This window comes from Equus caballus, chromosome 3, assembly GCF_041296265.1.
Source record: "Equus caballus isolate H_3958 breed thoroughbred chromosome 3, TB-T2T, whole genome shotgun sequence".
In the NCBI taxonomy this organism is placed as follows: domain Eukaryota; kingdom Metazoa; phylum Chordata; class Mammalia; order Perissodactyla; family Equidae; genus Equus; species Equus caballus.
The window spans coordinates 58,591,548-58,619,389 of record NC_091686.1 but is presented as its reverse complement, the minus strand read 5'-3'; the positions used below and the strand labels follow the sequence as shown (position 1 = coordinate 58,619,389).

The following is a 27,842-nucleotide window of genomic DNA, read 5'->3' as shown; positions in this document are numbered from 1 at the left end:
CTGATTCCTGATACTTACGTAGTGTCCCCTTCTCTGGAAGCGGTTCTTGATAATTCCGAGTCTGAGGACCAGTTATAAAGGAGGGCTAAATACGCTTCTGGGTTTCTCACATACGGCGCAGGGTTATCATCTGGAGACTGGTTTATGGTCCTTTACTTACCTCTGGCTCACTCTGTGGCCTAGCCCGGTTTCCTAATCCACTCATGAATCCATAAAAAGTTATAGTTATAAAACTAAAGGCAACCTTTCAGCTGTAGCATTTTTGACTCTATATTCATTTCAGTTCAATCCCCAAACTCAGTCTCATGAAAAATTTATGAGTCTACATAGTTTGTTAAATAGTAGATGGAAATGAAGTCGGATGAGTACAATTTGATCACCTCCTGAAAAATCCTCTGAAGCTACAGAAAAGAGTTTGGACTTACTGTTGTTGGCATTTTAGATGTTGAGTGTGGAAATGAGATGATAAAAGGGATATTTGAGAAAGATTAGTTTATTAGCAGTATCTGGACTATATAGGATGAATGCAGGGATGTATGAATGAAAGCAGGGAATGTAATCAGTATTTGATAAATAGATGAAATCAGCTAATTTTCCTGTTACAGGCAGGAGAATGAAGGCCTGTGCTTAGAAAACAGTGCATGTGTGTTCCCATACTTTAAGTTGAATCCAAATCACTTGTAAGGTAATTTAAATGCTGTCATTTGAATTAATAGAAGTCAGAAAAGTCTTAAAGAAAAAACTTTACTGTGGGTAATAATGTAAAATGAGTGTAGAATGAATAAAAGCAGAGGGCAGCAATTTTAGATTCAGAAATCATTATCCATATATAGATGTTATTAGAATCATTTTGGGTGTTTCATATAGTGGCTGCTGACGTTTTTCATGACATGGCCACATCAAGAGTGATAATATTTGTAAGGTGCACTGGAGATGAGGGGCCAGGCTCCTGCGAGGGGCGGGGGCAGTTGGGCACCCCAGGCCCTTACTTACAGCCAGAGGGTTGAGGGAGATCAACTCTCGGCCTCCCAGGAACCAGCCAGCGTAGCTCTTCTAAGGACTGAGCCAAGGACCGAGGATAAGAAAAACTTGCCTACCGAAGGCCTTGTCCCTAATCAAGGAAAGCAGACAGCGCACTTTGAGCAATAGAAGGAAGTGACCTTCACTCTGGCCTTGCCCTCTGAGACCGACCTCCTCGTGCCTTCTTCATTTCACTGTGCTCTCACTTTCAGTTTTGTATTCTCCTTTCTTTTTCTCATTGCAAGGCCATGCTCTCTGTTTATACCCCATTAAAATCATTACTGTTTTTGTCCACCACCCTAAAGGACTGGTCATCATCGTTTTAGAGGATTTGTGCCCCTGGCTCCTCCTTCCCTCCCAAAGACTCCTGGAGGGATGTGCACACATGCACACCAACCACCTGACTTCCTGGCCCCACAATTCATCCTTATTCATGTTGAGCACAAATTAGTTTCTTTCTCTGGCTAACATTTTTACATTTACTTTACCTCTCAGTGAGCAAAGGAATGCTGTTTGGTTCGTTGGTTTTTGGTGGTGGTGTTATTAAATGAGGCGAAGTACGGGATTCTTAGAGTATAGTTAGGGAAAATCTGGAAGTCTGACAGCTCAGTACTGAAACCACACAAAAAAACAAAAGAAAACATTAAATGCTAACTTTACAAACGTTTTCTTTGTAGGTGGAAAAACTGGTGGATTCGTGGAATTCTCACTCTGACTATGATTTCATTGTTTTTCCTGATCATCTATATGGGATCCTTTATGCTGATGCTTCTTGTAAGTGTTTTACATTTTCCTAAGTATCTTGTGCTTTGTTTTTCAGCATTGATGTGATTGGGCTAATTTAAGCATGTCATAAAAGAGAAGGTAATTCAAGACTTGGTAACAGGAAATTTACTTCCTCTGAGCATCTTCTCGTTCATGCAGTGACCTGGACTAATCTTTTCCATTTGCAAAATGGCCATTCACTGTGTTCATTCAGCAGAGACCAAGTATACATAATAGATACATGTCTGCCAAGCATTAGATGCTACCGAAACACACACACAGCTTCAGTGTAGATAACTGTCAGCTAGATCCCTGACTCAAGGAATTCAGTCTAGTGGCAGAGACACAGAAGTAACCATATGAATAAATAGTGTAGTAAATAAGTGGAGTAGGTCATGTAATAGAACTTGTTGGGAGAGCACAGTAAAAAAAGTACCTAATCCAGCCTGAGACAGAGATGAAGGAAGACTTCCAGAGAGGTGACGCCAAAGCCGAGTCCTAAAGAAGAGACTGGACAGGGGAAGGCATTCCAAGGTGGGGACACCATGGGCGAGGCATGGTGGTAATGAGAGAGTCTGGTCCGTCGGGGGATTTGCAAATTGTCCGTGTGGAGGGTGTCTGCGGATGAGACCAGAGAGGTAAGCAGAAGCCATCCTGGGAGTTTGGGAGTTTGTTGTGTACGGGAAGCCCAATAAGTCATGAAGCCAGACAAGTATTTCCAGCTTTTAATTATTCGTTTAGCAGATGCTTTCAGGATGCCTGCCAGGAGCCAGGCATTGCCCTAGTTCTGGGGTATGATACGGTGGTACTGAGAAAAATGCTTCTACCTCTGCCTTCGTGGAGCTTACTATCCACACTTGAAAGAAGCACTCGGATATATAATCACAAACTGCAATAAGCATTTGGAGAAAAGAATAGGATGCTGTGAGAGCAGAGGGGAGCCGGGAGAGTTTTCAGGAGCGTTGTGCCCACTGTGTGCACAAGTGAGGAGGGGTCAGCGAGCTGAAGGGGGACCTGGGGGCAGGAGTGTCACAGCAGAGGATTCCCACGTACAAAAGCCTTGATATCTAGAAAGCTTGAACGTTTGAAGCCCTGAGTGGTGGAAGTGAGAAGGAGAAATGCATTTGTTCAGTGAATTCTCAGGCACTGGGGGCTGGGCGTGGTCTGGCATTGCGCCTGGGGAGCCTGCTCTCCAGGATGTGCACGCTGTCCCTCTCTGTTCTTATTTCCTTTTCCCCACCCCCCTCAGTTAGGTCGACCTCTCCTTGTGTTCTCACCCAGGTAGAAGTGCGTTTAACTCTGTCACCTGCTTTCTCCCACCCCCTCCGTGCTCAGTCCTATTCATAGTGATAAGCTGTGGGCAACATGATATGGTTTTCCTTTTATCCTGTAAAAGAATAAGTTCTGAAGTGAAATTAGACACAGTCAGATGAAAAATTCCATCAACTCCTGAAACCACTTAAAGCCCCTCTTCTAAGCACCATAAGGCCCTTTTGCTTTTCTTTTTGTCCTCATTAATTTTGTACTTCCTTGGGGATATCAAGGTAATAGAAATGAATAAGAAATTACTTTTTCTGTCCTGTTAATTTGCTGACATCTTAAAGCTTTTTCTTACAAAGGAAAAATGGTAATGGTTGGCACCGACAATGTGAGGACAGGAGATGCCGAGTCTGAAAGCCAGATATGCAGGTGTGAGCGTTGTGCAGGTGTGACCTGAGGGAAGGGCCCCAGCTCCCAGTCTTCTGAGACTGAACCCAGTGAGGGCTGGGAGTGTCAGTGACCACCACTGGCCTTGGACCTTGGGCATTTACGGAGTGAGAGTGTGTGCAGAGCACTTTTCAGCGCTGTGCGGTGAGTGGACGGGGAGGAAGCGCAGGTGAGGGCAGACAGCCCGGTATGGCTTTGCACATGAAGGTGCCTTTGAATGGATCTTGAGACTCTTATCAGGGTGGAGGGCGCACTGTGAGCAAAGGTCCAAATGACCAGGTTTGTCAGGAGAAGAGGGTGATGCCCTTGTCCTAGAGCACAGGGCCTTTGAACCTGGAAAGATAGTTAGAAATCAGTTTCTGGAGGGCCTTTGCAAAACTATATGAAGAAGTTTGGGGTTTATTTATAAAGCATTGAGGAGACATTGAAAATAATAGGGATCATTTGAATTATTATTCCCCTTTAGAGGATAATTTTGATCTAAGACATTGCAAAAAACCAGTGTCCTGAATACACTGACTCAGTCTGATTTGGTGGGCTCCCTGTGAATAAGTTACATTGTTTCCCAAAGTAAACTAGTGTGGTAACTAGGGCCAGAATTTGTGGATAGAGACAATTTTTAACTACTCTTTATGTCAAAATTCAGAACATCTTTAAAGACATCCTTGCATATTTGGATTCTGAGTTTTGGGGGTTTTTTTCTGCTAAGGAAGATTCACCCTGAGCTAACATCTGTTGCCAATCTTCCTCCTTTTTTGTTTTTGCCTTGAAGATTCACCCCAAGCTAACATCTGTGCCAGTCGTCCTCTGTTTTTTATGTGGGTCACCACCATAGCATGCCTGCTCATGAGTGGTGTAAGTCCGCACCTGGGAACTGAACTCGGGCAACTGAAGTGGAGTGTGCTGAACTTAACCACTAGGCCATGGGGCTGGCCCCTGGATTCTGAATTTTTGAAAGAGAATCATAAGTATACCTAAAGTACTTGGGCTTTTTTGTTCATTATTTTCCTATTATGAAAGGAAAATACCATTTTATCACAAAGTTATTTGCTTTGACTGATGAGTTTAATCAGAGAAGAAAATAATGTTAAAGATCTAGTTAAAGTAGCATTGAACTGTTATTACTCTTATTTAGGTTTGTTGCACATGCATGCACCCACGTGCATGCCTACATGTACACATGCATACATACATGTTATGTTTATGACATTTACGTTAAGGGAATGTGGATGGATATACACATGTACACACGTGCTGTTGCTACTTAATCAATATGACTTTTATGTGTTTTAAAGTCTTGTTTGCATTCATATCCAAAACTAGGTCATTTATATTTTGAGAAGTACACATTGTATCTAGCTTGTATTTGTCTTATAATATGAACACTTAAAAATGACTAATTCAAGAGAATTTTATTAAAAACTTACTTCTAGGAAACAATAGCTACTATTCTAAGATGAAATTCATACTCATGATCCTTAAAAATAAAAGAAGCTTTTTTTCCTTCAAACCTCTATTTATAGTACTTTAATTGTAGCATTCACAGCTTGGAATCACACTTTGTAAGTGATGGAGTTGCCAAAGTATATTTTGATTTAAAGGCAGATTTAAACATATAAAAGATATTGTTAGAGGTCCCCCCCCACCTTCTTGGAAACTTCTCTAATAATTAAGTTTGAATTCACATTATGTAATTTACTTTTAAATAATGTGTTAACTTTTTTCCCCATTGTGAAAGTTATAAAAGTGTATTAAAATTACTTTGGAAAATAGGTAATTAAAAAAAAACACTCCTAACCCTATCATCAACCACCAAAACCCAAGTAATTCTGCCTCTTGGTATGTTTCCTTTCTTCCTTTTTTTCTTTTATGTTTTAAAAACCACGGTTATAATCATAATGTGACTAAAATTTTGCATCCTGCTTTTTAAACTAAACAGCTTATCGAATGTTTTATGTTGCTCCACACTCTTTACAACCATCAGCTTTAAGGCACCCATCTACTCGATGAATGGAGTGCATCCTGTTATTTAAACCATCGTGTTATTTTTAGACATTCAGGTTGTGTTCTGGTTTTTCTTTATTATGAAGAACACTATTCCTGAACATATTAGAATTTTTTTTTCATATGTAGGTTTATTTTCTTCAAATACGTTCTCAAAGTGAAAGTAGGTGCTTTTCGCTGGATAACCCATAGATACCATAGTTCAAACTCAGCATATGCCAATCTGAACTTCTCTTCTGTCCCAGCCATTCTGCATAAATCTGTCTACTTTCCCAAGCATCCCTGGTGTTATCCTGTGTTCCCTTCTCTCCCTTACCCCTCAGTTTCCTCAACCACCAAATCCAGTCAGTTGTTCCTCCTCGATGTTTCTTATTCCTTGTACCCCACCCCTCTGCTGCTGTCCCGGGTCGATGTTCATCCCCACTCATCTGGATGGTGGTATCTTGCCTGCCTTCCTGTCTCTACTCTCGCTGCCGCTCCAGTCAATTCTTTCCACTGTTGTTACCCCAAACACTCACATCTGATCATGTCCTTTTATGATCAGCATGAACTCGTTTCGGCTGTTTCCTGTGATTCTGTGACCAGGCTTGTCTCTTTCTGCTTCTCACCCCCACCTTTGTGTTCCAGCAACTTTGAACTACTTGGGGTTCCCTTAACATGCTTGTCCTCCTCTGCCTGCATGACTCTGTATATCCTCCTCCTTTGCCCAAACTGCGGCCACGCCCATCCCCTGCTCCAGGTTTTTTGTCTGCCTGAGCTTATATCCATGTGGCTGTTTCCACGTGGTACTGTAGTTGGTGCGTTCTCCCTGACAGGTGATGCCTCTCTGAGCACAGATGCCGTGTGTTATTTCTCTGAGTCCTCAGTGACTAGCAAAGTAGGCATTTACATATTGGTGGTTGTTTTTAAGGTTCTTAACACATTAACTGGGCCATCAGAGTCCCACCATTGTGCATTGCCACCAGCATTGATGGTGTGGAGTATCACTTTCTGTGTAATCACCCAGCCCTGGAAGATATACATCCATTTCAAGGATTTTAATGCTAGTGTTTTGAATCCCCTGTTTTCTATTTCCCCAGCAGTTCTGTATTAATTCTAATTGCAAGCTATAATTGACAATCATATAAATATATGTGTGTGCTGTTAAAAATACTTTTCTTTTTCCCGTCAGTAAAATACCATATATAGTGCTCATGGTTGTTCTCAAGCAAATGTGTTCATAGAAATTGCATCAGTGCCTTTGATATTTTAAAAGCCCTTGGTTCTATAAATAGCATGGCTTTGCCATGTTATCTTAACATCTAGCAGTGCCGCCGTTCTGTGATTATTTTTGTTAAAAAATGACTTGATATTATATACAAAGGTTATTTGAAGGACAATATTTAAATTTTCTCTTGTCTTTATATTTAACACATTTATGACCTTTTCTTAAAAGAACTAATTATAGTAGTTTGGCATAATGCTTTCTTATCATGTGACTGAGGAGACTCAATTACATTTTAAGCGTGTGATTGGACATGTAATAGGTATAGCGGGGAAAAATAGCTCAAGAATATCCTGAGCAGTAGGTTTGGAAAAGCTAATTTGTGGAGATCTTAAAAAGAAATCCCAAAGTATATCCTTGGGCAGAGTTTGGTCGGCTTTTTCTGTAAAGGACCAGATAATATTTTAGGCAGGGGTTTGTCCCGGTGGCGCAGCGTTTAAATGTACACGTTCCGCCTTGGCAGCCCGGGGTTTGCCAGTTCGGATCCCGGGTGTGAACATGGCACTGCTTGGCAAGCCATGCTGTGGTAGGTGTCCCACATATAAAGTAGAGGAAGATGGGCACAGGTGTTAGCTCAAGGCCAGTCTTCCTCAGCAAAAAAAGAGGAGGATTGGCAGCAGATGTTAGCTCAGGGCTACTCTTCCTCAAAAAAAGGAAACAAATATTTATAAAATCTATTTTTTGTTCCAGGGCTATACAAAAACAAGCCCTTGGGTATATTCTCTAGAGGCTGAAAAAGTTAGTCTGCTATCTTCACAAAGATTTTAATCTCTTAGTTCATGGTAACGTGTTCAACTTGCCATTTGCTCTTTGAGTCTTGGAATTGACTTAAGCCAAGCACTGGCTATGATGCTGCATGTCAGGAGTTACCTGTACGCAGATTGGTGGGTGCAGCAGTTGGAAGGACTGCTAAATAGACCATCAAAAAGGGATTTATAAATACAAACCCGTGTCCTAGGCATGTATATAGGACACTGTTCAAACAGAACTGCATGGACTCAGTTGACTGGTTAGAGTAGCTGTGGATAAGTTGCCAAAGCAGCCCCGCTGGCATTGCTCGGGTCATGTGGAGCTGACTGTGGGAGAGTTGGCACAGCCCCTTAGGTGACTGGCTAAAGATGTTTTAGCCATTGTCCCGACACTGTGCTTATCCTTGGCACGTATATCAGGATGTGTGGTTAAAAATAAATATGTACAAGCGAACTTTCACATATGATCATTTTCCTAGGGTAACTGAAGAAACAAAATGGACAAAAGGATTTTATCTTTAAACCTTAAACTAGAGTGCTACCTCCTACCCCGAGAAGGAGCTCTCAAACTTTTTGGAGAAAACATTGTTTTGCTTGTCCCTTTGGGACATCACTTGATTTTAGAGATGTCAAATATTGAATGTTTGCTACTGACATTTAGAATAAGTAAAAACGAGTAGGCTAAAGATTTTTAAAATACATTCAACAACAAGCTCCTTATTAAATGATTAAGCACAAAGTGAACGTTGAGAAATGTATGTTACTGTTTTCTCTTGGTTTCAGGTTTTGGGCATCCAAGTGAAGTGCTTCCATGAAATTATCACCATAGGCTACAGAGTCTATCGTTCTTATGACCTGCCATGGTTTAGAACGCTAAGCTGGTGAGTAACTTAAAACCATATTAGATGGGAAAATTGGATTCTTTCCTAAAATTTATAAAGGAAGCATCCTCATCAGTCAGTACCCACACGGTTGGCCTTATAGATAGATTTATAGATTGATTTTGGAGAGAGAGAGAAATAAAAGAATGCAATTGAATTTTGTAAAGAAAAACACTCTTAACTCTCCCATTCCAACACAACTATTTTTACATCCAATCTTTCACTCTTTGTAAAGACATTTAATTTATATTGAATATATATACCATTCTGTCCTCTTTAAAAAAAACCTCAACATTACCTTGGACGCATTGTAACTATAAGTTACAACTTTAACAAAAAGTTTTATTTTGTAAAATGTTACAAATATGTGTAATCTTATGCTTTATTTCCCCTCAGTTGGCATGAGACCACACACAAAATTAAATTATCTCCACAAAGATTGAAAGATGAGGTATGAAAATAGTTTGTTTTGTTTTTTTTTTGAGTGATCAGTGGTTTGTTCAGGAGGGGAAAACCCAAACGGACTGTCTCCCTCCTCCCTCCCTCCCTGGAAGCTGGCCCACCCTCTCGTAGCCCCCATAGGCCCTGGGGGGTGGGGCAGTGAGAGGAGAGATGACCCTTTGCTGCTTCTGGTTTGGTCTCCTTTCCAGGCTCTGGGCCCCGTGACATGCAACCTGCAGGGTAGTCAGAGGGAAGAGGACGACTCTGATGGAGGGGGCAGTGTACAAGGCATCCTTGTAAACAGCACCAGCAGTTACTAGCCATTGAAAAACTGTATATGCACAAATGTGTGTAATATTAGTAAGAAAAAAAAATGGGGGCCAGCCCGGTGGCGTAGTGGCTAAGTTTGTGCACTCTGCTTCGGCAGCCTGGGGGTTGTGGGTTCCGATCCCAGGTGCTGACCTCCTCCACTCACTAACCATGCTGTGGTGGTGTCCCACATACAACATAGAGGAAGATTGGCACAGATGTTAGCTCAGGGCCAATCTTCCTCAGCAAAATAAATAAATAAATAAATCACCAAATGATTTTAGTATATAAAATTTTGTATATTTTAAAAACTTTTCAGGTATAATTCTTAGTTATCAAGACCTTGACCGGGAAACATGCTAACATAATAGTTCATAATTACCCTCACTGGCTGTGCCTTTGAATATGGCTGTTTGATTAGTAACAGCCAGAGGGGCTAGAGTCTTATGTGTGGGCCTGGCCCCATGGCTGAGTAGTTAAAGTTTCAAGCACTCTGCTTCGACAGGCCAGGTTCACGGGTTTGGATCCCAGTTGCAAACCTATTCCACTCACTAGTCATGCTGTGGCAGTGTCCCACATACAAAAAAATAGAGGAAGACTAATGTAGATGTTAGCTCAGGGCGAATCTTCCTCAGCAAAAAACAAACAAAACAGATGTATCACCTTTGGGGTTTAGAATAGTCAAACAACAGTTTCTAGATTTTGGTAATAGTTGATTTTTCCTTCCATCAAGTTTCTTCATGAGTGGTGACATGCATAGGGAATTGTTAGGTAGATTAAGTAGTTGGAGAATAATTAAATGCTAAACCATGCAGGATTGATTCCAAGTGTAGGAAAAAGAAGGTAGGTCTGGACGGGCTCCAGTGATTGCAGAAGGCTTCACAGACTGTCACTTGAAATAAAGACAAGCTTTGGATGGAGAAGAGTGCTCTGGGCTGGGGAAGCAGCATCCATCAGGTTCTAGATGTGGGGTGGAGGAGGCATGTGCCGCAGATGGTGAGACATCTTTGGCCCTCCTGAGCAGAAGGTATTAGGGAATAGTGGGCAAATGTTGGGTTGGTGGGTTAGAGTAGGCCTTGATAGCCTTACCGAGGAGTCAAAGACAGGAGAATAGAAAAGTGGCACACACGGCTGATGGAAACGAGAACACTTGTGCTTTACTTTGAGAACAGTGGGGTCTGATTCCATCCATGAGAACCCGAGGGGAACGACCCCTGTCCTCTTCTTCTGCCCTCCTGGCTACCTCAGACTCTGCCCGTCAAAGGACGAGGCACAGAGGAGCTCCAAGGCAGTGTTTCTCAGCCTTGAAACCTGGCTCGTACAAGCTCCCATCAGCCATCTCGTGGGCTCAGCCTCTCCCTCTGGGAAAGGATGTACCAGGACTGGGAGGAGGGACAGGTGATTTATAGAGTTTTTAAAAGTTTCTCCTAGAGATTTTCACCTGCAGCTAGCTCCCAGACCCCCCTGCTACCCCGTAAAAATCACTGCTCAGCTGAGTGCATCCGAGGCATTGAGGAGAGGGAGAGAGATGCCAGTAGTGTGCAGGGCAGTGGGCAGGGAGGGGTGAGGCTGAATTACCCCTTCCTTCTTTCCCTGCTGATACTCTTTAGGGTAGATGGGAATTTGGCTTAGGATCTCTACTGTTAAAAAGCATCAGAGGGGCTGGCCCTGTGGCATAGTGGTTAAAGTTCATGTGCTCTGCTTCAGCAGCCTCTGTTGAGATCCTGGGTGCAGACCTACACCAGTCCTCAGCCATGCTGTGGCAGTGACTGACATATGAAGTGGAGGAAGATTAGCACAGATGTTAGCTGAGGGCTAATCTTCCTCAGCAAACAAAACAAACCCCAAAAATTAGAGCTGTAAGTAGCTTGGAGGGAATTTTCATCATAAACTTAGTACTCTGTGTGTGTGTCTCTATGAAAGAGAGAGTGTGTGTTTGTCTATGTGTAGTATTTTCTACATAGTTTCCTAATTTTCTGTCTCTGGCAATAGATATGTTTTGTTTTTTTTTTTTTTTGGTGAGGAGGTTTGGCCCTGAGTTAACATCCATTGCCAGTCATCTTCTTTTTGCTTGAGGAGGATTCTCCTTGAGCTAACATCTGTGCCAGTCTTCCTGTATTTTGTATACAGGGTGCCGCCACAGCATGGTTTAATGAGCAGTGTGTCGGTCCGCACCCAGGATCCAAACCTGCAAACCCCAGGCCACTGAAGCAGAGCATGTGAATTTAACCTCTATGCTACAGGGCTGGCCCCATGGGCATTAGATTTTGAGCTAAATAAAGGCATGAACTATTATCAGGAAATTTTTGTTGACTGATAAAAAAATAAAATTGAGTTGGAAACAGGAAAAAAGCATTTTGGTAGAATATATCCTGAACTGGTCTTCTGAGCTTGGTTTGAATCTTTGTGTCATCATCAAAATGTAGAGAATAGTTTTGTTGAGTTTGAGGAGGGAAGAAAGCTTCAAATATAAAAAGCAAATTGTTTTTAAATTATAGGTACTTTCTACTGTGTGTAAACTACTTTTTCTATGGAGAGACCGTAGCAGATTATTTTGCTACATTTGTTCAAAGAGAAGAGCAACTTCAGTTCCTTATTCGTTACCACAGATTTATATCCTTTGCCCTCTATCTGGCAGGTAAGTTTAGGAAAATATTCTGTATTGATATGTAGCTAATATATTTTGCATGTTTACTTATATTTGTGCTATTTAAATTCATAACATCCTTTATTTGTTACATTTAATCCAGCTTCTCTTTTTAATTGTCCCACGTATAAAGCTCTTTCTTTCGTTGTGGTCTTAAATGGCAATCACTCCCTAATGGTGGCTAACAAAACTGCTCACTTAGTAGTCACTCCATATACTTGAAAATTTTCTTTGCAAGTTGTAGTAAAGAAACTTTTAAATATATGGATTGATTATTAACTAGGTATAATTTACAAGGAAATTTTCACATATCTATTGCTTTATTTGTCCCTAGGAAGTAGAGTTTTCGTATAGAATTAATCAGGGTACTTAGTTTTCCTGACATGGTTTATTATATATTCATAATATATATATTTATATATGTAAATATTATATACATATTTGTTTATAGTATGCTATGCCATATGTTTTTATGATTTTAGATTAGGAATCAGATACTTAGGATAAAGTTAGAATTAACAGAGTTCTTCTCTATAAAAGTTTACCAATCATAAAAAAATTTCTAAGAAATTGACTTGGATATGTACTTTTTAAGTGTCAGATTGCCAATGTGAAGCCTGGCTCCACCACTTACTAGCTGAATAAACATTGGGAAATTTAATTTATCTGTGCCTCAGTTCCTTTGTAAAGCACTTCAAGCAGTACCCAGCACTATTTCTATATTTGTTGTTATTTTCACTTTTAAAGGAGGAAGTGAAATTTGTGGGTTTTCACTTTAGCTAGTAATAAATAGTTATTGTTTTAGCTCTTAGGAGTTTCTTAAGAAGTAATTTTGTCCTCTTAGTGCAACTTTGGAAACTGCGTACAATACAGGTGACTCCATTCCTCGTTAAGCTAGACACATACAGAGTGTATGGGGAAGTCCGTCCTGGCCGTTGAAAGTCTCTGTCTTATTCGGTGACTGTAATGTTCTTCTTCATGGTGCTGCTGCCTTAGTAAAGGCCCCTTCAGATCCTGGTCTCTCTTTTGTTTCTGATTCTAGGAAGGCAGAAAGTGAAACACAATCTGAAATGATAGTAGCAGTTTTCAGAGAATTGTTTTGGGGGCAGCGGAGACCTACATTTTCTGAAGCGTTTTCCTTTTTGTATTCAGGGGTTTTGTTCAGTCCGGTTTTCTAAGTCTATTACTTCATTTTTAAAAATTGTTTACTGATATATCTAAAGAAAGTAGATTCTTGGAAATAGGTATTGAAAAGCATTTCTGTTCTTCCGAGGGCAAAGGAAGTTATTCATTTTAAGGTAATTATCCGTTTTAAATTTTAATAGGTTTAGAAGAATCCTGATTAGAGAGATTAATGATGGCTGCTAATGGGTAGAATTTTGGAGAGTGGAACACTTGACTCTGATTCTGTGTTTATCACAGGACATTTGTGACATTTTTTTCTTGGTAGAAACTTTGAGTAGTTTCTCTCACTTATCAAACCAACATGTCTGATTTATTTTGTTAAATGTAAGGTAAATTCTGGGATTCTTTAGTATTACAGGAGAAAAGAATACAGTATCTTCTAGTTTATATTTAGACTGGCAAGACTTGTCTGGCATCTTGAGTTTTAAAAATAACATTAGCAAGAGAAGTGTCTCTAGTGGCTTCCGCTATTGAACCTGACCAATTCATTTTACTTTATTTTATGTGATTATTCTTATGATTACATAGCAAAAATTATGATTGGTTAAAATACAAATCATTTGTTGTCATTAATATATGTCCACTAGTTAAAAAATCAGTTTTAAAAGACTTATAATGTAAACAACAACCCTGCATCCCACTTACAGAATTTTTCCATTTTTCTAAGTAACATGCCTGTTTCTTAATTTATTTTAGGCATTATCTATTGTTTTCCTGTTATAACCTCTCTCTCTTCTTCCCACTCGGTTTTTTATTGTAATTGTTTACGTTATTAAACAGGTACCTAAAATATCACATCCTACAGAGCCAACTAGTATCTACAATTACATTTTCATTCTTTTACAACATTTTGTTTTTCCTGAATTTAACAACTGCTTCACCTTCTCTTTTCAACCTTTGCAATTTCTGTGTAGGAATCCTTAATTTTTCCTTCAGGTCTGTCACTTGTCTATTGATAATTCTTTCAAATGTTCACACAAATCAAATAGTGTATCATTTCCATTTTTTCTTGGAGAGCTCTGTCCTGGAGACCTCTGTGGTCCTGTCCTGTTTTGACTGGCTGCTTGTAGGCCTACTGCCCACGTGTCCTCATGATGTAGCCTCCCCATTTCTTCCATCCCATGTCTTTCACTTTCTGGCTTAACACCCTCGTGGTTTCCAGTAGTTTCCTATGAAATATGCTTAGAAGGTAAATGTTTTATGCTCATACATTTCCAAAAGTTATCTTTATTCTAGGCTCACAGTTGGCTGCTTTGTCTGGGGCTCGCTTTTGTTAGCAGCAGTAGACTTTGACTAAATACTCTGGTTTGGAAGCACAGGCCTCACCCCTGCCTTCCACCAAGCCTTTTCTGTTAAGTTTTCTCTAGAGAATACTCCCCGTTTTCCCTGATTTCTCAGGTCTCTAAAAGTTATCCAGTCTGTTTTCCAGCTCCCAAATTTTGCAGCCAGTTCTCTCCTGTTTTCCTTGACATTTCTTCAGTTCTCTTTGCTCTGTGGCTTTTTGTCTTAATTTCTTTTACCAAGATGGAATGGAAATAAATGCACGTGATCAAGCTGTCATTGTAATAGGGAAATCCTTAAGTAGTTGTCTTTCCCTTGGCTTAAAACAATAGTTTATTGTTTTCTCTTGGTCCTGTGGGTTGCCGAGGCGTCACTGGGCAGTTCTTACAGGGCTGCTCCCCTGGCTGCAGCCACTTGGAGGTGGTGCTTGTTTCTCAAGACTTGAGTGGGCTGGACGGCCCGCGTGGCGCACACTTATGGCCACGGTTAGTGCCGGCTATGGACTTGAGCACCTGTGGATGGCCTCTCCATGGGGCTTGGAGGTCCCAGAGCACCGTGGCTGTGTTCTGAATAGGGAGTGTGACAAAAGCCAAGTGTTTCAAGAGTCCTTAACTAGGTTGCTGTGTTCTTTTAAATTAGTTTTTAAAAAATGAAAACATAATGCCATGCACATAGTAAAAATTCAGACTGAAAAAGAGTACTCAGTGAAATCTCCCTCCTACCTCAGAGCCTTACTTACAATCTCCCGGGGCTCACTACTGTTATTGCAGAAAGTTTTTTAATATTCAAGCTTATACTTTTATATCCCCCTCCCTTTTTTTTTTGGTGAGGAAGATTGGCCCTGAGCTAACATCTGTTGCCAATCTTCCTCTTTTTGCTTGAGGAAGATTGTCGCTGAGCTAACATCTGTGCTAATCTTCCTCTATTTTGTATGTGGGTCACCACCACAGCATGGCTTGATGAGCGGTGCGTAGATCCACACCCAGGATCCATACCCTCAAACCCTGGGCCCCCAAAGTGGAGTGCGTGAACTTAACCACCATGCCACTGGGCTGCCCCCTCCCCATTTTTTTAATACAAATGAGAGTGGACTACTCTGTACCTGTTTTTTCCACTTAAAGTAGCCTATGGATCGTTTTATATCAGCACATCTAAATCTTTTTTTCCTATCTGTGATTCTGTCTCTACTGATGTGCATGCAGTAATGTCTGATGGGTGGAATGTCAGAAGATAGGGTGACTGCTATTTACTTGGCTTACTTTCCCTTTGTGGTTTGCTGTAACTTATATTTGAGAATAACTTCTCAATTGAGTAAAGACCATATAATTAATTTTCTTGTTTCTTTTTATATATTTTATACATGATCACCTTCCAACTATCCCTTTTTAGTAATTGTTTGCTTCATACACTAAACTTTCTCACTGTACTTTTATAAAATAAAATCAATATTTCTTTTTTTTCCCAACTGATTTCTGTCATAGAAATAGCTCACCACTTGCTGTTTTAGGCTCTTGGAATCACAGAAGCTCATTGAAAGTCATCAGTGTCATTCTTTCAACAAACATTTGAGTGGTTTCCGAATGCTAGATACTGTGAATGTTGTTGAGGGTGCAAGGGGCAATAAGGCCAATAGTGTGCCTTCCAGGGTCTTGAAGCTGGTGGGACATGAGTCCCCTAGTGCATCACGGAAACATGAGCAGGGCCCTCTAAGAGCGTGAAGAAGGAGAGGGAGGGCCTTACTCTGTTAGGGGATGGGAAAGCCATAGAAGGCCTTCGAGGAGATGGCAGGTGTCACGAAGAGTAAAGAACAAGCAGGCATTTGCCAGGTGGATAGTGGGAAAGGGCGTTCCAGGCAGAGGAGCAGCTGCACAAGGCTTGGAAATGAGAGAGGATTGCATGCTCTGGGCTGGTGCCAGGCACTGAAGGTCGGAAGGGTAGGCAGGAGCCACGTCTTGAGAAGCTCCGTGTATCGTGGGAAGGGCTTTATCCCTGGGAAACCACTGGAGGGTTTTAGGCTAAGAGATAATATAACCAGATTTGTAGTTAAATGAAAGATAAATTGTGAGACGTGAATAGGGTGACTACATTGGAAACTGCTGCTGTAATGCATGCTAAATAGAATGAGGGCCTGAGCCCTTTAGGTTTGTATTTAATACTAAAAGAGTTCTAAATTAAAAAGATAAAAATACTGTGGGCTGATCATAGAAACCAACTGCTATTTATGAAAGTCTATGAGAAAATTGCTTTTGTATCCCTAATTATTGGCTTAGAATGTACTTTTTGCTGAGATAGTTGTATATTTACATGCAGGTGTAAGAAATAATAGGGATATCCCTTACACATTTTGCCCAGTTTCCCCCAAAGGCAATATTTTGCAAAACTACAGTATAAACATCACACCAGTATAGTTACATTATTACAGTCCTACAAATGTACTTTTAAAATGCAACCTTGTAGTAAGCTGAGAGCTACTGCATTAAATGATGAAACTTCCAATATAAATCACTCCTAGTATTCTATATCTATTATCATTTTATGTGTGCCCTAAATATGATCCTTTTAGACTGTAACCACCCACTTTGTGTCTCTCTCGTTTTTGTAATTCCGAATGCCTGGCACAGGGTCTGGCATTTAGGTTCCCATTGCCTATTTGTTGGATGAATGATCAAGAGGCTGAGAACATGCACATCCACACACGCTGCTTCTTAGAGATATTTTCTTGGCATCAGTGTTTGGTTTGCTGAGTCTTGAGGCCTTACTGGTGATTCTTGTGGTTAGCAACATTTATGAGCTTAGTCTAGCAAATGGAGTTAGATTTAAGACAGGAGCGAGGAAATTGAGCGCTCTGTTGAGACGTGTGGCCCTTTCTTTCAAGTTATGCTGTGGAAATCTTTGGAATTCTTTTTGTGAAACAGTATTCCAAGGGTCCTGTGAAAATTTCAGCTTTGCAGTGGTCACATGGCTCTGGAAATCATAGGTCTTAGCAGATTGAAAAAGCAGAGACAGCCCAAGCTATTTCATTGACATTGAATTTTATTAAAATAAAATGTAGGTATCTCCAGATCTGACCCCCTCACCAAGGCCCACAAAATTAAATGGCTTGTCTAATATCATACAAAATGACTCAGTGACTAGGATCTGGAAGTCTTTCTGACCTTTAGATAATTTTGTTGTAAAATGAATTTGACTGAGAGCAAAGAGAAATTCAGCGAGACTGAAAATAGTAGGACAAACATTTTCTCTCGAGTCTAGATATTTTTTTTTTTTAAAGATTTTATTTTTTTCCTCTTTGTCCCCAAAGCCCCTCGGTACATAGTTGTATATTCTTCGTTGTGGGTCCTTCTAGTTGTGGTATGTGGGACGCTGCCTCAGTGTGGTTTGATGAGCAGTGCCATGTCCGCGCCCAGGATTCGAACCGACGAAACACTGGGCCGCCTGCAGCGGAGCGCGCGAACTTAACCACTCGGCCACGGGGCCAGCCCCTTGAGTCTAGATATATTTTTAAAAGATGTTGGTGATTTGGATTTGGGGCTCTTTAAAACCAGAGCAGCCATGTGATTGCATGTCTAGCAGTGATGGGTGAATAATCTTGAGGTGATTGACCGTCTCTTTAGCCAACCAGTGATATGCATGTTATGTTTAGTTTGGGGGGTTTTTTTTGCTTGTATTTTATGCATGGCTAACTATTTTGATTTCTTTTTAAAAACCCTAAGGAGAAGGTATGGCTTGAATATAATACTTGGAATTCAAGAAAATCAATGGACATATAAAATTGTTATAGCTAAAACTAATGCATAGTTAAGAATTTTTCCCCAGCCATCCTGAATATCTTTTATCTCAAAGGATGTTGATGAAATCTTTAGAAAGATGTCACAAATAACTGTTCACAAAGGACTGTATCTCCAAAACCACTTACAGTTTTTGAATTACAGACTGTTAGAATCTGTCCACATGCCAGTGTCGTTCTACAGCTTAAACTCACCATGAAGGTTAATAGAAAATTTCTCTTTATCTTAGCTAATATAATGGTCAGTTTGCGTGACAATTTCTACAATGCATATTCGCTTAAAACTTTTTTTGAGCAACTTAGTTGTAATCTAGTGTCTGAATATCGGCTCACACAAGGCAGTATGCTTCTGAATTTATTTAACGTGATGTTTGCAGCGTTTGGAGTTTAGATTACTTAGGTCAGTAATGAAAACTATAGGCACGTGAAAGAGTGAGAGAGAAGTCAATAAGCTCCAGTATTTAATCTTGGGTCTCTCTTAATATCTGTTTTTTGAATTAAGGACTACACATGTTTACTAAATTGGTTAATCACCAATAGCACATTTTAAAAATCTTTATTATTTTTTTATATTTCCTGCCTCTTCAACTAGCTTATGAGCTCCTTGAATAGGAATGCCTATCTTACTCATTTTTCATATCTTGTATCTGGCACATCTTAAGCATTCAATGAATATTTTCTGGTTGTCCATTTTTCTGAAATTCCCTCTGTGTCATCTTTTGGATTTTTCAGTATCTTTTCCCCGCTTTGCTTCTCCTGACTCCTTTAGAAATGTCATTCTTTGTTTTTTTTGGACACGCCTCTCTTTAGTCTGTTGGATGACCAGGTCTCCCTGACCACCTGGGAACTCCTTAATGCTGGGCAACAGGGTCTGCGCATCTTTGTATGGACAGCACCAGGCACAGTGCTGTGTACATAAATGGTGATCAATAAGTGTAACTAAACATAATTATATGTCAAGAACTGTATGTTAGGAAGCTTTATCAGTGAGTACTTTTATTTATAATACTGTAACAAATCCTGTAATTTTAATTGCAAATATAATCATACGCATTTTCTGTTAATTAAGGAAAAAGCAAAACTATAGATCCAAATGTACAAAGTTATCTTTCCCATAGATTTATTGAAATATAGTATATATGTATTTTTATACATTTAAACATAAAATATACACACAGCTATATGGTTGTGAATGAAAAGTAAATTCACATGTTTCTTTTTCAGATTGTTTTTCTTTAAAAATGATATTTAACTTTAGATATGCTAGGAAAACACTCTAACCAGCCACACTGCCCCCCAAATTCAGAGAACTGTTTTATCCTAACGTACGTAGGAGTCAGATAATTGTATCCTGATTAGAGCACCCTAAAGAGCCTCATGTTGCTGGTTGATTTAATGGGTGAAATTAGATCAGGTTAAAGTGAGTCACCAAGACTCTCCCGGATAAAAATCACTATTAGGAAAATATCGAATGATTCTCCTGGTAATTTTGTTTGAAGAAATGCTTAAGGGTGAATGGTATTATATAATTTCATGAAAGAGAAAACCATACATGTTGGAGTAGTATTTGTGAGGAGATAATGCACAGTCAGTGATGTCGAGAAGTTTCCAGGGCTGTGCTGGGAGAGTCAGAGGGGTCCCTTTGGACAAAAGGGTGAGTTCCAGAGGCGTCTGTCTTGTCTCTGCTGTGCTCCTACCTCATTAGCCTCTGATCCAGCTCCAGCGTACATTCACCTTTAACCACGGACCAATGGCATAAAACAGCATAGAAATTACATTATTACTTGAGCCACAAAATAAGTCTACCTGCTATAGAAGAAAAACTTAAAAGCAGTAATTTTTAAAGAGGTTTTTTATGCTACTGGTGATTTCAGTGCCATGAATTCCATATTTTAATCCCCCCGTCCCTTTCTTTCTCTCTCTCAAGAAAGTGACATATGGCTTTCAGCTGTGCTTCCACTCAGAAAATGTTTCCATATTTTCTTATAGTTCAACTAGTCAGATTACTCTGTTGGTGACAAACGGGGTGAGGTAGGATCTGGCAGCCAGTAAGCATTCTCTTCCTTTGTCATTGTCTTTTACACCGACATTTCAAATCAGTTATGAAAAAATAGGTAAAGGCAGCTGCTGTTTGATTCTTTGCTCTGGTCAGAGGAGTATCAACCTGGCTTACTCTGGTGGGTGGAATTGCCTTGGTAAGTCTATCTTAGATACACAAAGGCTAGTGTTATTTCATCTGGGATGGATTAATTGACAATTCATTTTCTGCCTCAGAGAACTCACCCTCTAAAGATGGTGCAGAACAGAATGCACGGGTGACTGTTTATCTGAAATTAAACTTGGTTTATGCATTTCTAATACCTGTCTCTGTAAAAAGATATTTATCTCTAGAAGTTTACTGATAAATTGGGCAGAAAGTGCTTCATATTGCCTCTCATTATTTTAGTGTATGAGTATTAGATTTCATCTAACTAGGCAGAATTTTTATTTAGTAAAATTTCATTGTAATAAATTTGTAGGATATAAACATAAACACTGTTTATAAATCTTGAAATTATTGAGTATTATGTTTCACTATAATTATTGTAATATTGTTCTAAGAAATTTGAAGTCACTGTTCACCTGACTCTTGCTGATAATGGTTTATGGAACCACATGACTCTTGAGGGTCAGTAGGATCTGAGAATTTACCTGCTTTCTAGCCCTGTGGTCCTCAGTAAATTAATGAAGTCCTTTGTGCATTTTTCTTCATCCGTAAAATGGAGATAGTAATAGGAACCTATATCATGGGAGTGTTGGAAGGATTAAATGAGTTAATACTTGTAAAATGCTCAGACAAGAGGCTGGAACATAGTAACAAGGTTCCATAGATGTTAGCTGCCATCATAATTATTACTAATTTTTGTATTATGTAGAGATTGAAACATTCCGTGCACACACTTGATGGATTGATATAGCAAATAAAGTTTGTTTAACTGAAATTCAAGATCTGTTTTTCCATGTTCACATATTAGCAAGGGACTAATTCACTTAATGCAGGGGATGTTTATTGAATTTATGCCATGGAATATATTAGGCATTTTGGAGAATACAAGATGGTTTCCCTCAAGAAACTTACTTAAAATGCTTAGTATAAGAGGAGAGGAGATGGCTTATGAGTAAGTGGCTGAAGTGTAGCTAGATGGGGTGCAGAACACTGGCTGATTTGAGCTCAATGAGTCTTACACTTTGTAACAAATTGCATAACAGGCACATGTTTTTTGTTCTTGAACAGGTTTCTGCATGTTTGTGCTGAGCCTGGTGAAGAAGCATTACCGTCTGCAGTTTTACATGGTGTGTATTAACCATTCTTCTGTAGTCACTCTCTAAAAGAAAAACCCTTACCTTTAATTTTTTTTCTGCGGTGGAAAGATGTAATCTAATCTGCTAGTTGACGTCTTGCCTGAATGTGAGGGATATTTCAGTTTTGGATGGCTATTAAATACGAAAGGTTGAAGCTAAAAAATTATTGAGGATTTTAAAATTTTAACTGTTTTCAAAGTTTCCTAAGAAATTTTCTTTCAATATTTTCAGAGGCTATAAAATTAAAATCGAGTATTTGGATTCTCTAAATTTGTAGAAATTTGAAGCATTTCTATAGTCTCCTGAACGTTTAGTAAGTCTGAGAAACATCAACCATATTTTTCTAAGGAAAGTAACTACGTTTACTTGCTCTTAGCCTGAGCATGAAAGGAACAGAGCATATATTTTCTCGGTACCTATGGTTAGTCACCTAACTGCGTAATTCTTTTTGGCCTAAGGTATTTTATTGAGTATATCATAAACAGTGTTCAGTGTTTTATGAAATTTATCACTGTATATTATGAACTTATTTCTTTAAAAGGTAGCTAATTATAAGACACTAAAATGCAAAATGTAGTATTTTGACCTGTGAATTCATGTATTAGGCTTATTTTCGATTTGGGGTGTTTTTCCTATTCCTTATGCCTTGCTTTTCTCCTTTAGGACATCCTGCTGAGCATTGTTAGTGGAAAATTGTAGTGTTTCTTACATTTTTAATTTCTGGGGATCTTGAGAGGAAAGAGTAAAATTCTCAGTGAAAATCTAGAAACCATCAAACCAAGTTAGAAATAAGAGAATCTCTTATGCAATCTATAAAGAAGCCAAAACATAATGATATACGCTGAAATTTACAGTGTTATAAACCAATGTGGCCCCAATAAAATAATTTTTTAAAAAATAAAAAAAAAGAAACTGTGGTGTACATATATACAATGAAATCCTACTCAACAATAAAAAAGAAGAAATCATTGATATATGCAGCAACAAGGTTGAATCTCAAAAGAATTGTGCTGAATGAAAGAAGACAGCAAAAGAGTTCTTGTGTGATCCCATTTGTATAAAATTATAGAAAATGCAAACTAATTTTACATAAAATTATAGAAAATACTAACTAATTGGCAGAAAGCAGTTTAGTGATTGCTTGAGGATTGAGGGTGGAGATGGTTTGCAAAGAGTCACAAAGAAGTTTTAGGAATGATGGATATGTTCACTATCTTGATTGTGGTCATGGCTTTATGGGTGTACACATATGCCAAAACCCTTGAAATTATACACTCTAAATATAAGCAGTTTATTGTATGTCAATTATATGTCAATAAAGCTGTAAAAAAAAGAAATAATAGAATCTCCTATGGAAATATAAATGGTGCCTATTGGAAAAAAATTATTTATGCATTCTGAAGCAACCAGGGTAAAAGAGAATTGGATCTTTTAAGTAGATAAAAATAAAACAAGACAACCAAGATACTATATTGTTTGCTGAAAAGGGAAGCAGGTTTATTAGAATATATCAAAATCCTAAGAATTTTGAAAAGTCATTTTATAAATTACACTCAAAATTATGAGACTAGTACATAGAAACATTAGCTTTTTTTTTTTTTTTTTCACATTCTACCTATTCTACTGATGATGCTGAAAGTCGCTAATGTAGCCATCTCTCAGGCTGGATGGAATTGATGAAACACAGAGACCTTTGAAAATTAGAAATTGAGTTCTGTCATTGAACAGAGCTGTGAAGGTCAACTTTGAAGTGTCAAAATTGGAGCTTAAGGGCAATTGATCCTTGCTGGTTTGGATCATTTGAAGTTAGAATTAACTCTTTATGGGAAAAAGTTACCATAATGAACTCTGAAAGAAAAATAGTGTGTAGCATTTTTTTTAAAATTAAGGTTATGATAGTTTACAACCTTGTGAAGTGTTTAGCATTTTTAATAACTGCAGAATGCAACCAGAGTAAAATGTTCCTCTCTCAATGACATAACACCATAAATTTCTCATTATCATTTGAATCTCATGATTCAAGACTATGGCTTGTTTTTTATTTGAGTTTTTTTAATTTAGTAGTGTCTCTCGGTATTATTAGCATACCATTTATGCATAAATTAAGATTACTTTGGTCAAATGTTTTCATGGTTCCAGTTTTAAGGTTCCAGTTTCATGGTTCCTCCATGTTTTAAGGTTCCAGTAGGCACCAAAATGAATATAATTTACTAACAGCATTTATTTTGACCTTATCTTACAAAATTTGACCAAAAGTCATGCTAGAAATTTGTTTCGAAATTGCTGTTGCTTCCTGGGCTGCACTGATCTTGTGTTCACTAATTGTTGTATTGTTGGGCTATTAACAGTTCGCATGGACTCATGTCACTTTACTGATAACGGTTACTCAGTCACATCTTGTCATCCAAAATCTGTTTGAAGGCATGATATGGTAAGGGGATGGTATTATGCTGCTTTATATTATGTCGTAGCACTTTTAAAGCTCTTTCACACTGGACAGAATCTTATAGATTTCTACTAAAATGTACTATCTGTTGTTGCTCTATTCCATTAAAATATCTTCCCGAGTTTTGCTTACTATTTGATAACTGAAGACAAATGCTTTGTTAACACCTGGAAACCTTCCTTATTCAGGTACCAAATAAAATGCAGAAAGTCCTCATAAAAACTCCAAACAATTAATTACGTTTTCAGGTGTTAGTACACCTTAATGTGACTTTTTACAAAGCATAGACTTTGAAAAGAATATATTATTTACGTGGAATGCAGAAAGAACATGAAAGTTTGCTATTCAGCAGACAGTGTGCTGGCGATGCATTTTCTCAGGGAGAAAGTTGGCTAGGTTCTACTCTGCCTTTATATGGGAGCAGGTGTCCAGATGTCAGACGTATGGAGTTCCTTGCTGTATAGCAGGGGCTCGCAGATTCAGGAAGCATTTTTATTAGTTTAAAATTATAAAAATTATTATTAGTTAAAAATTAGAGTGGAGAAAAAGTTAAGATTTTAAGAAATCTGATCATATTTTCCTCATATTCTTTTTAAACCCATTAATTAAAATCTTTTATAGTTGATGGGTTTTGCCCTGATAAATTTATTCCCTTAACAGCTTCATGTTTTTAACTAAGGGGTGTGTGTGCGTGTGTGTGTAAACAATTAGAATCATTTTAAGATTGTTTTCCATATACAGACTTTTAATTGATGGGGGGCAGTTACTGAAATTAGTAGGTTCTGTATAATTAGTAGGGTTTAATGCAACTATAGGCTAAGATAGAATTAAAATTGATGTTTTCCTGAAAGAGAATTTGTATTAAGAGCTTGGTATAAATTTATCAGGTTATTCTGTCTAAACAAATGACTCATTTTCATTTTTAAAGGCTGATTTAAAAAAATTCTTTATATTGTTATAACTTGTTCCTCATAAAACAGAAATTTGAATGTCCATAGCTATAGAAAATGATTGTTTAATATTATAAAGTTAAGTTGATTTTTTAATATTTTCCATAGCAATATTCTCCTAGTATGTTAGCTTATTTAGAGATTTTTGCTCTGCTTAATTGCTAAATGATCAAATTTGGTTGATATGGATTGTTTCTACTAATGTTTTGGCAAGTGTTGTGTTCTGGACTAGGTGCAGTGTAGTCCAAATGGTTATTGCAGTGGTTCATTATGAGTCATAACCTGTGTAAATATTTGTTGCTTAATTATATGGACTTTTTTCTGCTGACCTTTTTTTCTTTAAAGGTTCCTTGTTCCAATATCAAGTGTTATCTGCAATGACATAACTGCTTACCTTTTTGGATTTTTTTTTGGGAGAACTCCATTAATTAAGGTAAAGGAAAAATAATCACAAGCAAGCCACTACCATAACCTTAAAGATTAGCCACTGGAGAAAATGTCCAACAATTTGGCGCTGTTGCACATTCTCGCTTTCCGAGGTGCTTTGATCTTCCTTGGCTGGGCCTGCTGGCCACAGTGCGGGGGCGGTGAGCCGTGTTTCCCAGTGATTCCCTCTGGGTTCTTCCTGGATACTCTGTTGCTCCTCAACAAGGACTTGACTCCATCACTTATGCTGTCTCTCGTGGAGGCTCGCTTCATCTCCCTGCTGCTCTTTCCCTTTGCTCTTGTGCAGTTCTTCATTCCTCTCCCCAACGACCCTGCCAACAAGCCTTGCCTTGACTCTGCTCTCCCCTCAAGCTGTCTCATCCATCCCTTCCTTTACCAAATTTTTTGAAAGTGTACATTACACCATCTTCATATACTCGTCCATTTGTAAAACTATTAACACCCAAGCTCATTTCAAAAAATAATTTGAGGCCCTACAGTAAAATATTGATAATGCAAGTAATAAGGAAAGGTTAAGATGAGGGAAAGGAAAGTGCACCTGAACAGATCATGTTGTTTTGCCTTAGATTTGGTTCTGTTTACAGTCGCTGGAGGCAAAGAGAGGAAATGAACTAAGTTATACAGTTCTCATTTCGGGGAAGAAAGAAACAAACCAATTCCTCATGAAAAACTGACCTTTTTCTAGAACTGATTTCTTTAAGAAAAGCTTTTACAGTCTATACAGAAATCAAATGATGTACACCTGAAATGTATATCATGTTATAAACCAATGTTACCTCAATTTAAAAAATTAAAAAATTTTTCATTTGGGGCTTTAAATAGGATTCACTCAGTTCACATACTGGGCTAAATATTTAATACTATTCCCACAAATATATTAATTGGCTATTTTGATGTTATTATATGAGGGCAGTTTTGGGGGGACTGAGATAGATGTTCAGACAGAAAACCTCTTCTTTGTTCAGAGTGATATAAGGGTAGCTTAGCGCTCCCAGAGGAATGCATGGACTGCCTGTTCCTGAGAAAACCTTGCGTAAATTCTTCCCCGCAAAGGAGTCCAGCACACAGCATCAGACTGAGCTGTAGCAATACTGGCAAGCAAGCTATATATTTTGTAAAAGTTTCTAAAGCTGCTTCAGCATAAGAGGAAGTGATTTCATATTCAAGAGGTCTTGGCTTCGGAAGCCTTCAGAGAGGCTGTGATGGCTGTGGAAGACTCCCCGTCTGACGTCCAGCACAGGTTTCTAGTGGATCTACCAGGCTGGATGAGTTGTATAATACACCCAGATGTAACTAAGCAAGTTAACCCCTAAATCAATATGACATGGATCAATTTAATCTGATAAGCTACGTTTAAAAGAATCAGCAGGCACTTTCGAATTTGAGTCAACTCCTACTTCATGACAATCATACTGAACTATCCTGAGAGAAGGTATATATCAATCCCTTCTCTATGGCAGAATTGTTATCAGATTTGTCAGGAAACCATTTCTGCCAACACTGTTGGCTTTGGGCTTTATGAACATCAGCATGAAAGGTAGAAAGAGCTTATGTAGCTTAGCCTATCATCCGTTTCTATCTGCAGAAACTTCCTTCTGGTATTTATTTGGCTTCTGCCCCTGCTCCACTAAATGGATCATCACAGAGGCCGTCAGTGATTTCCTGATGACCGAATGCCCACACATCAGTCCTTATCTTATAGGGCACCTCAGGCAGTTAGCACTGTCCACTCTTACATCTTTTCCTCTTGCCCCTGCATCACCAAGTTCTCGACTTCCCTCCAGATTTCTTTCCTTGAATGCCCCATTGACTGAGAAACAATAGCCCAAATTTGAAACAAACAGTATCTATTCTTAGAAGCACAGCATGTTCCTTTCTTCATGGAGACAGACATAGATTGTGACCAAAGGGAGAATGATATGTGAATACTTGTAGTGCGAAGACTGTATCTGGGGCTGTGGAGTATTTTACCATTTCAGAAAGAAGTCTGTGGTGTGCATGGCATTTTGGGAATGTATGAAAATCTGGTGTGCTGCAATGTTCATGCTTTGTTATACATAATCATTCTATGTTTAGTCAATTGTAGGTAGACACAGACCATGTGTACTTGGAATGAATATATCTCATTCTTATTTCAAGAACTACACTATTATGGGGGTTTATATAAGAATAAAAGCCATGGGACAATTATTTCAGTATCTAGTTTATAGCCCTTTGAGAGAAAAAGCAAATACATTGAGGCTATTTATAGAAATAAACATTCACAGCATGTCAAATGTTTGTGGGCCTAATATCTGTTAGACACTACTACAGATATTTGCACAAATAAATCAGGATCATGGAATTAAGGAAAAAGCGTTGCAAAGCTATTCCAATAAGAAAAAGTAAGGGGAGATGTATAAGGTATTGTGGGAATTCTTTGTACAGAGTTTGCATATGTATTTATGTGTTTTGTGAGTGCAGTAACTTTTTCAAATTTTATTTGACCTTTTTTAGTTGTCTCCTAAAAAGACTTGGGAAGGATTCATTGGCGGTTTCTTTTCCACAGTCGTGTTTGGATTCATTGTGAGTTTTACTAGGATTTTAATTTTATTTATGTTTTGGAAAATGGTAGCAA

General features: G+C 38.7%; 1 protein-coding gene across 1 annotated transcript in view; it reads left to right on the top strand.

The window, feature by feature from the left end:
- The window catches only part of CDS1 (CDP-diacylglycerol synthase 1), a 60,992-nt gene that overhangs the window by 20,209 nt on the left and 12,941 nt on the right, over positions 1-27,842 (top strand). Inside the window, exons 3-9 of the mRNA XM_001915383.5 lie at positions 1,698-1,794; positions 8,293-8,390; positions 11,639-11,778; positions 21,315-21,373; positions 23,731-23,813; positions 25,124-25,211; positions 27,722-27,790. Of these exons, the coding sequence (XP_001915418.3) occupies positions 1,698-1,794; positions 8,293-8,390; positions 11,639-11,778; positions 21,315-21,373; positions 23,731-23,813; positions 25,124-25,211; positions 27,722-27,790 (634 nt within the window). The remainder of the gene's footprint in view (positions 1-1,697; positions 1,795-8,292; positions 8,391-11,638; positions 11,779-21,314; positions 21,374-23,730; positions 23,814-25,123; positions 25,212-27,721; positions 27,791-27,842) is intronic.